A 17,317-nucleotide genomic window follows, 5' to 3' on the forward strand; every position below is an offset into this window, starting at 1 on the left:
TATATGCAGGACCAGCTATTTTGTTTGGTCTCTATTTATTGTTTTTAATAATGCTTACGGTTTTTATTAATTTGAATATTTATTTATTTTATTACCTTTAAATTCAAATTTATTATAAATTTATTATCAGAATATTAAATACTATATATTTTAATATAGGTAAATTTATAAATTTATTAAATAATGTCAGTAAAAGGAAATGTTATTTTCGTTTGAATACTTGCACCTAAACTAACCTTTTTTAAAACATATACTATATCATATATAATCATCTCATATGATTCAAAAAATATATTTGAATTCTATAAACCAAACGATACCGAAGGTAAAAAATTGATGTTATTTTTTGAGGTCTCATATTTGAGTACCATAAATGTTAGAGATTTGAGCATTCAATATTAAATGATTAAGAATTATTTTCGAATAGATATAATCTTATACTTATCCTAGATTAATGAAATATATATATATATATATATATATATATATGGTTAGGATCCACTTACACTATGTAAAACTAATAAGTTCTACACCAATTTATTGTCATTAGATTTAAAGAATACATGACTTAAATTTAATTAAAATTTATAAACCATAAATAAATTGTTCTTTAATCATAATAAAATAATATTTCTTTCCTTTTAGGATTAGAGTTTATGACGTAGGATTTAAGATTTAAGTTTTAGGGTTTAGAGTTTGGAGTATAAGGTTTATGGCTCAAGGTTTATAGTAGAGATTTAGGACTTGAGATATGGAGTTTAGGGTTTGGTTTTAGACGTTTAAGGTTTAAGATTTGAGATTGAGGTAAAAAGAAATTGTTTTATTGTTGTGAGTTAAAAAATATTTATTTATGAGTTTATAAATTTAATTAAATACTGTAATAAATATATGTTTGAATACTTGCACCCAAACTAAATTTTAAAAAAACATATATTATATCATATATACTCATCTCATATGATTCAAAAAATATATTTGAATTGCATGAACCAAATGATATCGATGGTAAAAAATTGATGTTATTATTTGAGGTCTCAGATTTGAGCATCATAAATGTTAGATTTGAACATTCAATATTAAATGATTGAAAATTATTTTCGAATAGATATAATCTTATACTTAACTTAGATTATATATATATATATATATATATATATATATATATATATATATATATATATATATATATATATATATATATATATATATATATATATATAAGGTTAGAGTCCACTTACACTACGTAAAATTAATAAGTTTGACAACAATTTATAGTCATTAGATTTAAACGAATAAATAACTTAAATTTAATTAAAATTTATAAGTCATACATAAATTGTTCTTTAATTCATAATAAATAATATTGTTTTAGTTTTAGGGTTAGAGTTTATAATTTAGGATTTAAGACTAAAGTTTTATGATTTAATGTTGGATATTTATGATTTAGGGTTTTGAGTTTAAGGTTTATAGTTCATGGTTTATAGTAGAGGTTTAAGATTTGGGATTTGGAGTTTAGTGTTTGGTTTTAGAAGTTTAAGGCTTAAATGTCTCGAAAAATACTTTTAAGGGACAACTTAGTACAAATGAGATAGTTCGGGGGACAATAAGACATTTAAGCCTAAAATTTATAAACTCGTAAATAAATATTTTTTAACTCACATCAGTAAAACAATATCTATTTTTATCTCAACCTCAATCGAATGTGATGTAGAATAGAATTTAAATTTGAAGATCAAACTTAAAAATGTTGCTAAATTCTAAACTTAACGTGGATTGAAAAAATCACGATTATTTTTTTAATACTATACTTTTAAAATTATTATTATTACTTATACAGTTTTTAAAGTATTAATAGTTCTCTTTATTTTTCTAAATTAATGATAATTACGTTTTAATATATTTAAATAATAACCTTTTAAACTGGGCGTTTTTCTCGAAAAATCACCGGTGACCGGTATATTTACCGATCTAACACCGATCAGATTATATTTTCCGATCTAACACTCGTACCAGTAAAACGTGCTCCCTGCCCGCGCTATATGCTGATTTGGCGCCACGTGGGGTATAGCGTGCTCCCTGTACCGCGCTATACGCTGACATGACTTACACGATAGCGTGAACCCTGATCCGCGCTATACGTCACGTATACCTGGGTATGAATTATATTTAGCGCGGATCCTGGTCCGCGCTATACCTTTATCTGAATAATTACATATAGCGCGGTGCAGGTACTACGCCTTATATGCTTATAAATACCCTTCGCTCCCCGTTAAGTTTCTCACATCTCCTCACATCTCTCTCCTCTAACTTATAAATTAATACAACAATTCCGTCAATGAGTAATAATTCTGGTAATTTTCTCATATTTGATTTAGAAGTTCGTGCGATTTTTCGTTATAAATTTTTTTATAAATTTTTTTATTATACTTATTGTTTATTATGATTATTTGAAAAAAATATTATACTAATTATTTTCAATTAATTTTTGTGTTTGTAAAATTGAAAAGCATGAGCATACGTTAAAATAGTTTTGCGGTACAGGTAATAATATAAAATTATATTATTTAAATTATTTACGTTGATGTGTAAAAAATTTATTGTGTTATATTTTCGTTCATATATAATTTATTTAATTAGATTTGTTTCAGTTATTTTTTTTGCAGATATAATATTGCTTCACTTTTAAACTCAAAGAATGACGCGACTTTCAGCTATTGTTTATTATGATGGTGAAATTCGAGAAGATGAAACCGACGTTGTTTTCGTATCAATTGAGCGTGTTAAAATATCATTAAAGAGAAACATAACTCTTAAGGAGCTGATAACGAAGATTTCGAGGAAGATTCATGTTGGAAGTAGTAGAAGAATGTCGTCGTTGGAGTACAGATTTCCAACATCATTGTTGCCATTAACTTATACATCGTTTAAACTTTCGAACAATGATGATGTTCAAATGATGGTTGAAGCTCAAAGTAATTATTCAGACGCTGCTATTGAGATGTGTGCACCTTTTTTTCAAGTGTGTGCTGTTCGGGGTCAATCTTTAAGCTCCCACTATGGGCTGGCTGAACAAGTAGATCAAGTTGACAGCCCGACTACAGTAATGTGTAATGATTTTAATGCCATAATGGGGAGACATTCATCCACAACTCCTTACGATATGTACCGAGGTGGGTCCACGAATAATTCGTATGGCAACACCGCGTCCAGTTCAAGGGGAAGGCATTCATCTGCAAATTTCTTATACCATATGGAGATGCCATCGACGCAACCATCTGTGCAGTTTCCATTTGACACGATGGCTTCAAGCTCCAGGGGAGGCATTCGACTGCGAGCTTTTTCGATCTCAATGTCGATATGCCTTCTAGTTCAAGGGGAAGGCGTGCAAGTAGTAGGTTCTTCGACCTAAATGTGGAGAGCATGGAGGAACCATCATCTCCATCAGAAGAACCGCTTCGTGAGCCTGGTGCGGATGGTACTGAGACTGGACTATTCATTCACCCAGAATCACCGCAATTCAACTCCGATGATGATGAAGTTCCAGGAAATGTGGCACAAACTGACCCTCCTGCACACATGTATGAAGTTGATTATAGTGCAATGTACGGGCCAATATGCCTCATCTCGGTGACTATGGATATTGCTCATCAATAAATAATGGTGAGTTATGTTTAGGCATGGAGTTTTCAAGCAAAGAAGAAGCGGTGATGGCTATAAAAAAATTACAATATACGTAATTATGTTCAGTCCAGAGTCAATCGATCGACAACCGAAAAATATGTATGCTATTGTGTCTGACGCAAAAACAGATGCAATTGGATGGTTCGCGTATCGAAAATGAAGAGGAAAAACAACATATGGGAACTAACAGTATACAATGGTCCTCACACATGTTGTGCTGGAGGGGTCAACCAAGATCATCCCAACTTGGACTCTGAAATGATATGCCAAGCCATCATGCCCATGGTAAAAACAAGCTCTCATATAGCTGTTGCAGTGTTGATTTCAGCTATACAATCACAGTATGGGTACACTGTCTCCTATAAAAAAGCTTGGTTGGCAAAACAAAATGTCATTGTCAAACTTCATGGCGAATGGGATGCATCTTAAAACGAACTTCCAGGTTGGTTTAGGCTGGTACGGACGTTGAATCCTGGGATAACTGTGGACTTCGAAACCTCCTATGCATACCATAATGATCGAGTTCTTCGCGATCGAAGCCAATTTTACTGGGTTTTTTGGAGTTACCCATAGTGCGTTAATGCTGCCAAATACTAAAAGCCTGTGATCCAGATCGACGAGACTTTCTTGTATGAAAAATACAAGCAAGTTTTATTATTGACAGTTGTCCAAGATGGTAATCGCAACATTCTTCCAGTTGATTTTGCTCTTGTCGAAGGAGAAGATACAGATTCTTGGGCTTTTTTCCTCCAAAATTTACGTGCACATATTATCACGAGGGAAAACATCTGTGTCATTTCAGATCGCGGAGCTGGGATCAAAGCAACAATGGAGTCTTTGGGTCTAATGTGGCAACCACCCTTTGTCCAACATAGGTATTGTTTCCGACACATTGCTGCGAACTATCATGGAATGTACAAGAAGAATGATGAGCGTCAATTAATTATGCGCATGAGTAAGTGAAACTGATGTAGTTTGTTTTCTTTCAATCGTTTTAATTTTGCAAAGAAAGCAAGTTAGTAAGTTATACATTTTTTGATCAGGTTACGAACTACTTCCTCGAACGTTTGAATCAATGCTTCAAGATTTACGGGTGAAGAACGAAGAAGGATACGATTACATCAGCCTCATCGATAAAGAAATGTGGACGAACGCATATGATGGTGGATATCGATATGGACACATGACGACCAACTTGGCAGAGACAATCAATTCAACTTTAAAGGGTGCACGTCACTTACCAGTAGCGGCTTTGGTAAAGACTACATATTTTCGTTTGGGGCGCTTTTTGCAAAGCTCAGGGGACAAGCTCAAACCTGGATGCAAGGCGGTCATGTCTATCACCCTAGATTAGTTGCAGATCTACAGAAAAAAATTGCTGCATCAAATGGAATGTCTGTAACAAGCTTCTCTAGAAGGCATGAAATGTTTCGTGCCACAGAGTTGTCGCGACCTCTTCAAGGGATTAAAGCTGTGTCGTTAAGAGTAAATCTAAGGGATAGAACGTGCGATTGCGGGTTTTTTCAAGCTCTGAAGTATCCATGCTATCATGTGATAGCAGTTTGCTCGCATACACGTCAAGACTATAACCATTTTTTGGATCCCGTATACCTACTATCTGAAGTTTTTAAGGTATACAAATTTGAGTTTCCCCCCATAGGTAATGACAAAGACCCTGATGAGGTTCAAGATTAGCTTCCGATTGTACCAAATCCGAGTTTATTGAGGGAGCGTGGTCATCCAAAATCCAATTGAATTCATTGCGATATGGATATTCAAGAAAGATCTAGACAAGACAGAAGATGTGGGCATTGTAGAAACTATGACACACTAGAAAAACATGTCCACTTTTGTTGCCATCAAGTAACAATTGATGAGAAAATGATGTATTTGTTTATCAAATAATAATTCTTGTACTTTGATTTGCATTTACTTCAAGTTAATGTCATTCGATAATCGCTAATGAAGATTAAAAAATGAACACAATCATTAAATTTTATCAATCTAATAACAATTTGGTATTTGAATATAATTTTAAATACAACAAACTTACAATAAGAATTAAATGGTAAATGATAACCAAATTACAATAACTGATATTAAATGGTAATAAACAAAATTAACTGAAATACATTAAAAAAAGTCAAACAAATTTAACAAAATAAAGTAAGTTTTAAATGAGAAATAATAAAAAATTACAATTTAACAAAATAAAGTAAATACAAATATAATAAAAAAAATTATCGATGCATGCGACGCGAATGTGTTCCGCAGGGCAGTGGTTGTCGGTCTCGAGGAGGATTTCTTCGTATCACTGGTTCTGACTCCTCGCTGTCATCATCATCACAGTCGTCGTCGTCGTCCTGAGTAGGTACATTAGGTTGATGAGGAGCTGATGACGATGAAGCACCTCCATAGAATAAGGACCCTGGAGGTGTATGACTGACTATCCCACCGGCCTGCGAAAACTGGGAAAACTCATAAAACCCAGACATCGCTGAGTGTGAAAACTATACATGAGGTGTCTGTGCTGCGGCCATGAGTGATGAGGCTGAACCCGTCAGATATCCAGTATATGAACCCCAAGTCAGATCTTCAAACATAGACCCATAATAGCCTCTAGGAGGGGTCATCTGTGACGGTGGCGACGATATCTGGTAATGTAAAGGCGGCAGCATCATATATGGCTACGGTAGCTGCTGTGAAGGTCCTGCTGGTGCAGCTGAGGATGAACAGGAAGCACCTGCTCTCCGTCCACGAGTCGGGGGACGATGGTGCTATGTCGGTGAACATCTCTGTCGACGTCGTGGAAAGGTATGCCCTCGTGCATCATCGGGAAGCAGAAACGGTTTCCCATTACTGTTGAACCACTCATAATAACCTTCAGCAACACTCAAGAGGTCAAGTAAAATGGGCTCTCTACGGGGAAGGCGCCGATGTCGATCCTCCCATAACACGACCCACTCATGATGTCTCACCAGCCAATTTGTATTTGTCTTGCCGCGTCTATCTAAGCTATACAACTCGTCCATATTTCGAGGTGCTTCCGGAATTGGTTGAAAATAACCAAACTATTGGAGCACGTGATCAGTAGTGTGCCACTCGACGGTCACATAACAGATCAGAGGGACCATCGCCATCCAAACATCTGATGGACCCCTCAACTCAGGTAGGATCATCGCCCTCACATCATCAGTACAATATGTCACCCATTCAAACTAAAACAAATATTATATAATTTTTTATCAAAATAATAATCTAATTATATAACTATAATCTAAAATCAATTTTTAAACATTAAAATTCATATCTGTGTGCCAGCCTTCTGATCGATTAGTACCCTAATTTTTTTCTAAATCATCAGGTAGCTCCTGATGATTTTTCCTATCAGTAGACAACCTATTCAAGGAAAAAAAATTATTATACACTGTATAAAATTATTAATATACAAAATTAGTTTTATAATTACCTCAGAAGTAGTGGAAATACGAATGAGTTCTTCACAACGGGGCATAAAAAGGGCAATCGATACCATGCCCAAGACTGCAGCAGCAGGAGACATCCGCCGATAACATTACGCCTGTAGTCAGTGGCTCCACACATCTCCCTGTACAACAAAGCCAAAACTGCCGAGCCCCAACTGAATGATTCGGCCAGACGAAAGTCGCTAAGATGTCGCAACCACATGTAGTGAACTGGGTTGCGCGATTTGTCCGGCATCAACAACCCTCCTATCAACTGCAGTATGCATGCCCGTGCATACATCTTAATTTCATTCTCAGAGGCGTCTGCGCTCAACTCCCGAAAATTGGCATCTAACCAATTTAACGGTATCCTACCTCCGATAAAACTTTCCAGTACACGTCTTAGATTATCCCAACACAAAGTAGTCCAGGAACCCTACGAGATCCCTGATATCACATCTCCATCCACCGAAAGCCCTAAGTGCATAGCAACATCCTCAAGTGTAATCGTGCACTCTCCGCACGAAAGATGAAATGTGTGGGTCTCCGGCCTCCAACGCTCTACTAAGGCAGAAATAAGGTCTTGTTCTATCTTACAGTGACCTTGATATCTACCTATATAACCAAATCCAGCCTCTACTAAATACGACAAGACACGGCTAGGTGTCACTAACTTAAGATTCCTAATAAAATGATCTAATACATGGTCCTTCTCCTAAAATTAAATAATTACACAAATTAATTCTTAATTTAATAATCATGCATTAAATAAATCAACAAATTATTACAAATAATTTAAATTAAATTAAAACGTTAAAATGTTACCGTATCAGCAAAGTGTCGAGATATATGATTTCCATCCAAGCGAAGTAGACCACCTTCCATTATATATCTGTAAAAAAATTATATTAGTAAAATATTAAATAAAGTAAAATGCTTAAATAAATTAAATACATAATATTAAAAATATTATAAAATATACCTTAAATAGAGAGAGTATTTGAGAGAATTTGAGAGAATATGGTGTGATGAAAGTAATAGATGATGGGGGTATTTATAGGGAGAATTGGGGGGTAATTAAAGGTATAGCGCCCCCTGTACCGCGCTATACCCCACGTGTCAGATAAACAGCTATAGCGCGGACCAGAGGCCGCGCTATACCCACGTGTAAGCCATGTCAGCGTATAGCGCGGTATAGGGGCACACTATACCTCACGTGGCGCCAAATCAGTATATAGTGCGGGGCAAGGACCCCGCTTTACTGCTACGGGTGTTAGATCGGGAAATATAATCTGACCGGTGTTAGATCGATAAATATACTGATCACCGGTGATTTTTCGGAAAAAACGCCTTTAAACTGACACTTAATTTACTCTAAAATATAAATTACAAAATTAAAAATTATTGTATGTTATTTTATTCTTTCAAATTTAAATAATTAAATTTTATCAAATATAAATTTAAAAATTAGTTATTGAGAGTTTTGAAATATATTTTTATATATTTATTAATAATAAATGTTAAATAGTAAAAACATTAAAAAATGATAAAAAAAATAGTAATTTTTAATTAGATGGAAAAATATATTTTTGTAAAAAATAAATATTAATAGTTTATCATTTCATTGGATTCTGGAGTCTGCACAATTATGACCGTGACCTGAAATTTTTGATCTCCTCCACTCTCCGTTGTCCACGTGTCCATCTCTCTCTGGAGCAGAAGAAAACAGGGAATTACACGTGGAATCAAAATTTAATAAAATAAAATTGAATTTTAAAAAATATAATCCCAGCCATTGCCGCGTCCGTTTTCCATTTTATAAATCAGGAAATCAAATTCATATTTGGACTGTTAATCACGTCTTTGCCGTTAACTCCTCCTGCTTGTCTGTTTCAACTTGCAACCATCGTGTAGAAAAAAATATATAATAAAGATGGTTGTACTCAAGGCGTTACGGCCGGCGATTTGTTTTACCTCCTCCAGTTATGATGGTGGTCGCTTGGCACCGGAGGACAAGGTTAGATTCGTGAAGTTTCCATTGCCGGCGTTGTCGCTTTCTTTGAGGTTGAGTAGCGGCAACAATGCCAAGTTGATATTGGTTCAGGCAACGGAGGAATCGTTTATGCGGATTACGAATGATGACGCTGCTTCTATTTCTGATATTTTTTTTAAAGAAAACGAAAAAAAGTCGTAGTTGATCTTATGTTTAATTTTATTTTTCTTGTCAAGATTTGGTTAACGATATTTATTCCATTTTAAAGAAAATTAAAATATATATTTAGTTATAAAAGACCAAATCTTCTATATAAAAGAAAATTCCTATTTGGAGTATATTTAAAAGACAATCGGTAGACTTGCAGGCATTAACATTTATGACTTTGCTAAATTGGGTTTTGTAGACTTGCAAGCATTAACATTTATGACTCTGCTGTAAATTGGTCATAGCCAAGTGAAATTCATTGACAATTTTGTGAAATGGTAGATATTCCAGATTGAAAAGGAGGTTTAAAGAACCACCCCAAACTTCATCTGAAAGTCTGGTAATAATTTTTCAAAAAAGTGAAGTAATTGCCTACATTGTTTACACGGGTTAGCTTGGTTTCTTGTCTTCTCATAGTACCAAATAAATCAACTGGATACATCTGAATTCCCGCACCTTTAGCAGGACGGACACAAGATTTTATGTTAAGGGAACTAAAATTCCAGGTGACGAAAACATATTTTTAATAGAAAATGCATAGAAAAAATATAAAATATATGATAATTTTAAATTTTTATGATTTCATATTTGAAATTTTATAATTTTACAGTATCTTTATATGCTGTGTTGATAATTAATAGTTTTTTAGTAATGAAATCCTCATTTTGGGAAACATTGTTTTATGATATTCGTATGAACACTTTGGCCATTTCATGGAGTTAGTGGCAATGATGACAGAGCAAATTCATGATTTCTTTAGTACATGGTTTCTTTCCAATTGAATCCACTTAAGGTTCTGATTTCAAACGTCTAACTAGGTGAATATCTCCACCAGATAGCTACTAATGGCAAGACAACAAACATTGTATGGCACAAAAGTCCGATTGGGAAATTTAATCGGCAAGAGTTACTTCAGCAAAAGGGTTGTATCATATGGATTACGGGTCTCAGTGGATCAGGTTTGTTTAAACAATACATTTGAATTGTAAATTCATGCTAACCTTTTTTTTCTTCCATGAACTTGTACCTTATTTTATTCTTTGCCTGCGTATATAAGATGGCTTCTTGCTTATACTAGCTATAGTAGTATTTTTTACATGCTAAAACAACAAAAACTGAAGGTTGCCAAAAAATCGAAAATTGGTCTTTTAGCTGTGGATGAACCTGTATCGTCAAAATCAAGAACTTAGATTTCTTTGTTACTTTCTCTGTACTAAACTAAAGAGTGTGTTCAAACAACATTACTTTATCACATTGTATTTCTGTTGAAAATACATGCCATCGAAAGTGCCAAGCAAGTTGGCATGAATAGTCAAACAATATTAAAGCATCGAAAGTTTGTTTGGTTTTTAGTTGAATTTGGACAATGGTAAAATCTCAATTTTAGTCATTGTAATATAAGATATTTACAAATTAGTCCTTAAGCTTCAACTATAAATACCCTAACTCATTTAGCTTCAAAACTATCCCAAAGCATTCTAGCTTTCTTCCTAGAGAGAATTTAGAGAGTTTCTTGAGAGTTATATTCTCATTTTTATCAAAATAGAATTATCATTGTTTTCTCCTTGGTAGATCGAGAGAAGTTGTAATTCCTATTTTCTCATAGTGAAATTCTTCTACCGTTGCCCGTGGTTTTTACCCTATATTATTTAGGGGTTTTTCACGTAAATTTTGTGTATATTTTATCTTCATTTTTATTTTCTCAAATTATCAGTTGCGATTTTTGCACTATCCGATAGCCGTCTTACGCAACAATTGGTATCAGAGCCAGATTTGAGTGTGTAATATATGCTTATTGTCTTTGTGGTTGCCACCAAAAGGTGAATCCTCCAACATAAGAAAGTAAGAAGATATTGCTCATTCGTTGAAGGCTCTAGAGAACTATTCACGATAGTGAAATAGTGTGAGTTATCCGTAATAGAAGCTATGGAAACAAAATTTGATATTGAAAAATTCAATGGGAGAAATTTCTCACTGTGAAAATTGAAGATGAAGGTCATCATGAGGAAAGACGGTTGTCTAGCAGCTATCAGTGAAAGGTCGGTAGATTTCATAGATGACAACAAATAGTTCGAGATGAATGGGAATACTATGACAAACTTTCATCTAGCATTAGCAGATGAAGTATTGTCAAGCATCGAGGAGAAGAAGACAACTAAGGAGATATGAGATCATCTCACCAAACTGTACGAGGCCACATCGTTGCACAATAAAATTTTCCTTAAGAGGAAATTGTACACTCTCCGGATGTCGGAATCTACTTCAGTGACGAAGCACTTAAACACGCTGAACACTTTATTTTCTCAGCTTACATCTCTAAGATGTACAATAGGAGAACAAGAACGTGCTGAACTTCTACTTCAAAGTCTACCTGATTCATATGATCAACTCATCATCAACTTGACAAACAGTAATGTCACCAGTCTAGTCTTCGATGACGTTGCAGCTGCTGTTCTACAAGAAGAAAATCGGCGCAAGAACAAGGAAGACAAACAAGTAAATCTACAACAAGCAGAAGCTTTGACAACGATGAGAGGGAGATCAACAGAACGTGGCCAAAGTAGCAGTCACAAACATGGTAGATCGAAGTCGAGAAGCAAAAAGAATTTAAAGTGCTACAACTGTGGAAAGAAGGGTCACTTGAAGAAGGATTGTTGGAGTCTAAATAAAAACTCCAATCCACAAGGCAATACCGCAAACACTTCAGATGATAGGGATACTCTATGTTGTGAAGCGTCAACCATCGTGGAAGGTAGAAAGAGATATGTAGATATATGGCTCATTGATTTGGGAGCAACATATCACATGACCTCAAGAAGAGAATGGTTTCATCATTATGAACCTGTCTCAGGAGGATCTATGTATAGTTGCAATGATCATGCCTTAGAGATTGTTAGCGTGGGAACCATCAAATTGAAGATGTATGATGGAACAATTAAAGTTGTTCTAGATGTGCGACACGTGAAAGGCCTGAAGAAAAATTTATTATCCTATGGATTGTTGGATAATAATGCAAGCAAGATTGAAACACATAAATGAATCATGAAGGTGTTTCGTGGAGCGCTTGTGGTGCTGAAAGGCGAAAAGATAACAGCAAACTTGTACATGTTAAAGGGAGAGACTTTGCTAGAAGCAGAAGCCTCTGTTGCCTCATGTAGTTCAGATTCTACAATGCTATGGCATCAAAAACTTGGACACATGTCAGAACAAGGAATGAAAGTCCTTGTGGAACAAAAGCTACTTTCGGGCTTAACAAAGGTATCACTTACTTTGTGTGAGCATTGCATAACAAGTAACCAGCACTGGTTGAAATTCAACACATCAAATTCTAGAGGCAAAAGTGTTCTAAAATTGGTTCACTCTGACGTATGGCAAGCACCAGTTATATCCCTAGGTGGATCAAAGTACTTTGTCTTATTTATTGTTGACTACTCCGCGAGATATTGGGTGTACACTATTAAGAAGAAGTTAGATGTGTTTTCAATTTTCAAAAACTTTAAAGTGCGGGTGGAACTTGATTATGGAAATAAGATCAAGTGTTTCAGAATAGATAATGGAGGAGAATACAAAAGCAATGTTGAGGGATGCAGGCCTAGAAAAAAACATTCTGGGCAGAAGCAGTCAATACCGCCTATTATTTGGTGAATCGAGCTCCATCAACTGCAATAGAGCTAAAGACACCAATGAAGATGTGGGCTAGTAAACCATCTGATTATTCAAACCTCCATGTATTTGAAATTATTGTGTACGTGATGTACAACTCCCAAGAAATTTCAAAGCTAGATCCAAAATCTAGGAAATCTAGAGCAGCTAGATGTTAAAACAGCTTTTCTTCATGGAAATCTTGAAGAAGAGATTTGCATGCTCCAGTCTGAAGGTTTTGAAGAAAAAGAAAAGAAGAACTTGGTTTGCAGGTTGAACAAATCTCTATACGGTCTAAAGAAGGCGTCGAGGTGTTGGTATAAGAGATTTGATTCCTTCATTATGTGCCTTGGATACAACATACTTAATGCAGACCCTTGTGCTTATTTCAAGAGGTCCAGCGATAACGATTTTGTTATATTGTTGTTGTATGTGGATGACATATTGGTTGCAGGACCCAATAAAGATCATATTGAAGAATTGAAGGCACAACTGGCTAGGGAAATTGAAATGAAAGACTTGGGATCAGCAAACAAGATTCTAGGGATGCAAATTCACCAAGACAAAAGTAATAGTAAGATTTGGCTTTCACAAAAGAATTACTTGAAGAAGATCTTGTCACGATTCAACATGCAAGATTGTAAGCCAATTTCTACCCCTCTTCCTATTAACTTCAAATTATCCTTCAGTATGAGTCCTAGTAGTGAATAAGAGAGGATGAAGATGTCTCGAGTACCGTATGCATCAGCAGTGTGAAGTTTAATGTTTGCTATGATATGCACAAGACCAGACATTGCACAAGTAGTGGGAGTAGTTAGTCGGTACATGGCAAATCCAGGCAAAAAGCATTGGAATACAGTAAAGAGGATCCTGAGATACATCAAAGGGACCTCAAATGTTGCATTATGTTACGGAGGATCAAACTTACTTATCAATGGGTATGTTGATTCTTGATAAAAGCAAATCTACTACAGGATATGTGTTTAAAGTTGCTGGTGGAGTTGTAAGCTGGGTTTCAAAATTGCAGTTAGTTGTGGCTACATTCACAACAAAAGCAGAATATGTAGCAGCTATACAAGCCAGTAAAGAAGCAATTTGGTTAAAGATGCTATTGGAGGAGCTTGAGCACAATCAAGAGTATGTATCTCTATTTTGTGATAGTCAAAGCGCCTTGCATCTAGCAAGGAATCCAACATTTCATTCAAGAGCAAAGCACATACGAGTTCAGTACCATTTCATTCGTGAAAAGGTGGAAGAATGGACGATAGATATGCAGAAGATCCATACCAAAGATAACATAGCAGATTTCATGATGAAGGCAATCAATGCTGATAAATTTACCTGGTGTCGATCCTCCTGTGGCCTGACAGAAACGTAAGCAACATGAAGGTACAAGGTAGAAAGAATGGTGTGAAGATATGATTGTTCCAATCAAATCTTCAAGTAGGAGATTGTTGAAAATACATGTCACCGAAAGTGTCAAGCAAGTTAGCATGAATAGTCAAACAATATTAATGCACCGAAAGTTTGTTTGGTTTTTAGTTGAATTTGGATAATGGTAAAATCTTAATTTTAGTCATTGTAATTTAGGATATTTACAAATTAGTCTTTAAGCTTCAACTATAAATGTCCTAGCTCATTTAGCTTCAAAACCATCCCAAAGCATTCTAGTTTTCTTCCAATACTAGAGAGAATTTAGAGAGTTTTTTTAAAGTTGTTTTCTCATTTTTATCAATAGATAATTATCATTGTTTTCTCCTTGGTAGATCGAGAGAAGTTGTAATTCCTATTTTCTCATAGTGAAATTCTTCTACCGTTTCCCGTGGTTTTTATCCTATATTATTTATGGCTTTTCCACGTAAATTTTGTGTCTCTTTTATCTTCATTTTTATTTTCTCAAATTATCAGTTGCGATTTTTGCACTATCCGATAACCATCTTACGCAACAGTTTCTCCTTCTCTCTTACTATGGTCTATGAATTTAGGAAAGAGCACTCTGGCTTGTGCTCTATGCCATGCCTTGCATGCTAGGGGAAAGTTGGCTTACATCCTTGATGGGGATAATGTTCGGCATGGTTTAAACCGTGACCTTAGCTTTAAAGCAGAGGATCGAGCGGAAAACATACAAAGGATTGGTAAATGCTGTTTGATTCCTCATCGTAGTTCTGTTTTGCTTTATCCATTTGCTCTCTTATTCTGATGGTTACAAGTTTCAACTTGTTTTCGGTTCACCTACATGAGAGGTAGCAAAACTCTTTGCTGATGCAGGCATCATCTGCGTTGCCAGTGTAATATCTCCCTACAGAAAAGACAGGGATGCCTGTCGTGCGCTGTTGCCAGAAGGAAATTTCATTGAGGTATGTGCTTTTAAGAAACCTGAAATATTGAGCACTTTGCATCAGAATGTTCTACATTGCTCTGAGTAAATACTGGGCAATGCTTCAAACAGGTGTTCATGAATGTGCCACTCCAAATATGCGAAGCAAGGGACCCAAAAGGCCTATACAAGCTTGCAAGAGCTGGAAAAATTAAAGGTATATTTCCCCATTGGTTTTTGTATCTGAAGATTAGTAGAAGCTCATATTTAATAGTAGTTTATGTAATATTTTCTTTGTAGGTTTTACTGGCATAGATGATCCGTACGAACCACCCCTGAGTTGTGAGGTATATGCATTTTGTTGGAGTACCTTTCTTGTTGTTTGGAATAGGCTCGTACTTGTTCAAAGATACACCTAAATATCCTTTATGCTCCAAACATGAAAATTTCAGCTGACAAAAATCTTGAAATGGCTTCAAGAGAATCAAGACTGTTCAGGCTGAGTTGCTAGTGTGTTCTTGTGGCAATATGAATACGATAGAGATCAAGGCCATACTTGAGAATAATTGTCTAAACGACAATGCTTTCCACTTTGGTTTTCTTTGAACCTCATATTCCAACATTTAAATTGAAGCTAAACCCTTTCCCCCTATTTTGCAGTTAGAATTGCCACAAAAGGGAAATATCTGTGCTTCCCCATGCGAAATGGCTGATAATGTGATATCTTACTTGGAGGAGAAGGGTTATCTGCAGGCCTAGCAAGAAAGAAACCCTGCAATTCCAGGTTGCCATAATCACCTTATAATTAGCATGCGGGATCAATTAAAATTGATCTTTTTTCTAAATTAAACACGTTTTTTTTTCCTTAATTAGAGAAACCTCTTGTTTCGTATATCTGTATCCCGTTTCTGGCATCAAGGAAACTCCTATCCTGTATCTGTACTTTATATCATGTACTAGTTAATCAATCGCTTGATTAATTACTGCCACTATCCTTTATCAGGCCTTCTATATGCAACGTTGTGAGTGAATTGGCTTTAGTCGGTTTAAGAGAAATAAATGAAGATTTGACTGAAGGTTGTTACATTGGTGTATGGATTTTTATTTTATAGCTTTGTTGTGATTGCTTTTGAATAAAATGCTATCTCAAGTTTTCACTCGAAGTTAACCTTTTGTTGATTCCTTCCTTGCACTTTTAGTTCACAAATGTTATATTAATAATCTACTAGGATGAGACATTAGGTCCTTGAGTAAGGTTAGGGATTTGTATCCCAACGGTATGAATGAAAGAAATTGAATTTAGAATGCCACCCCAATAATAAGTCTCTACAGTACTCGATTCGAACAAGTCAATTAATGAGTTTGATACCAATTATTGTAAAAAAATTCAGGATTTTACAAAGCATTTAACCTAGTGATCCCTAATCATATGTCAAAACTGCTAGCCCAGAGACAAAATTGAAATAGAAAATTTTAGATAGCTGTGTTAAATTTTAAGATAGAGTTGAGTTACGTTGATTGGCTTACCTATTAGGTCCACAGGGATTTCACTATTTAAACCCAGCTCTGAAGATGTTCTTCTTTTGATAAAAATTCTATTATCCGATGAAACTTGCCTATGTCCCCCCCACCACGAAAACTTGGTTAAATTCAGCACCATTCTTTTTTCACACAAAGCAATAGACTTGATAGGTTGCTTTGAATCCAAACACGCAGGTTTCTAGATTTCTAACCTGATAAAATAACTAAAAACGTGTCTATCTGCCTAACTACCAGTCTAACCATATGCAAAACAGCGTCAACTACAGATCAATTGTTCTGCAAATTTATCCCCTTTTGATATTGATTCTGCAGACAGCATAGACTAGTGGTCTGCTGTTTTATCCTAACAACCATACTTGAATTTGGAAAAATACATGAATCCATCAACTTCTGCTAATGGCTACCAAATTATTTGCCAAAGTTACAAAATGCTGATATAAAATACATATACATATAGTCTTGTTGATCAGT

General features: G+C 35.2%; 1 protein-coding gene across 1 annotated transcript; it reads left to right on the plus strand.

The window, feature by feature from the left end:
* The first annotated feature begins 9,075 nt into the window (after nt 1-9,075).
* On the plus strand, nt 9,076-16,102 carry LOC120152247 (adenylyl-sulfate kinase 3-like). Its single transcript, XM_039164509.1, has 7 exons — nt 9,076-9,302; nt 10,162-10,304; nt 14,973-15,131; nt 15,235-15,344; nt 15,437-15,521; nt 15,605-15,651; nt 15,965-16,102. The coding sequence occupies exons 1-7, from the start codon at nt 9,079-9,081 to the stop codon at nt 16,061-16,063; spliced, it is 867 nt and encodes a 288-aa protein (XP_039020440.1). The 5' UTR covers nt 9,076-9,078; the 3' UTR covers nt 16,064-16,102.
* Nucleotides 16,103-17,317: the final 1,215 nt, after the last annotated feature.

Source organism: Hibiscus syriacus, unplaced genomic scaffold (genome assembly GCF_006381635.1).
Source record: "Hibiscus syriacus cultivar Baekdansim isolate YM2019G1 unplaced genomic scaffold, ASM638163v2 tig00111088_pilon, whole genome shotgun sequence".
Classification (NCBI taxonomy): domain Eukaryota; kingdom Viridiplantae; phylum Streptophyta; class Magnoliopsida; order Malvales; family Malvaceae; genus Hibiscus; species Hibiscus syriacus.

Coding starts and splice junctions, on each gene's coding strand:
- LOC120152247 (XM_039164509.1), top strand. CDS start 9,079: ATGGTTGTACTCAAGGCGTTACGGCCGGCGATTTGTTTTACCTCCTCC. Junction 9,303..10,161: donor GATGACGCTGCTTCTATTTC/TGATATTTTTTT, acceptor AAACGTCTAACT/AGGTGAATATCTCCACCAGA. Junction 15,345..15,436: donor CAGAAGGAAATTTCATTGAG/GTATGTGCTTTT, acceptor TGCTTCAAACAG/GTGTTCATGAATGTGCCACT.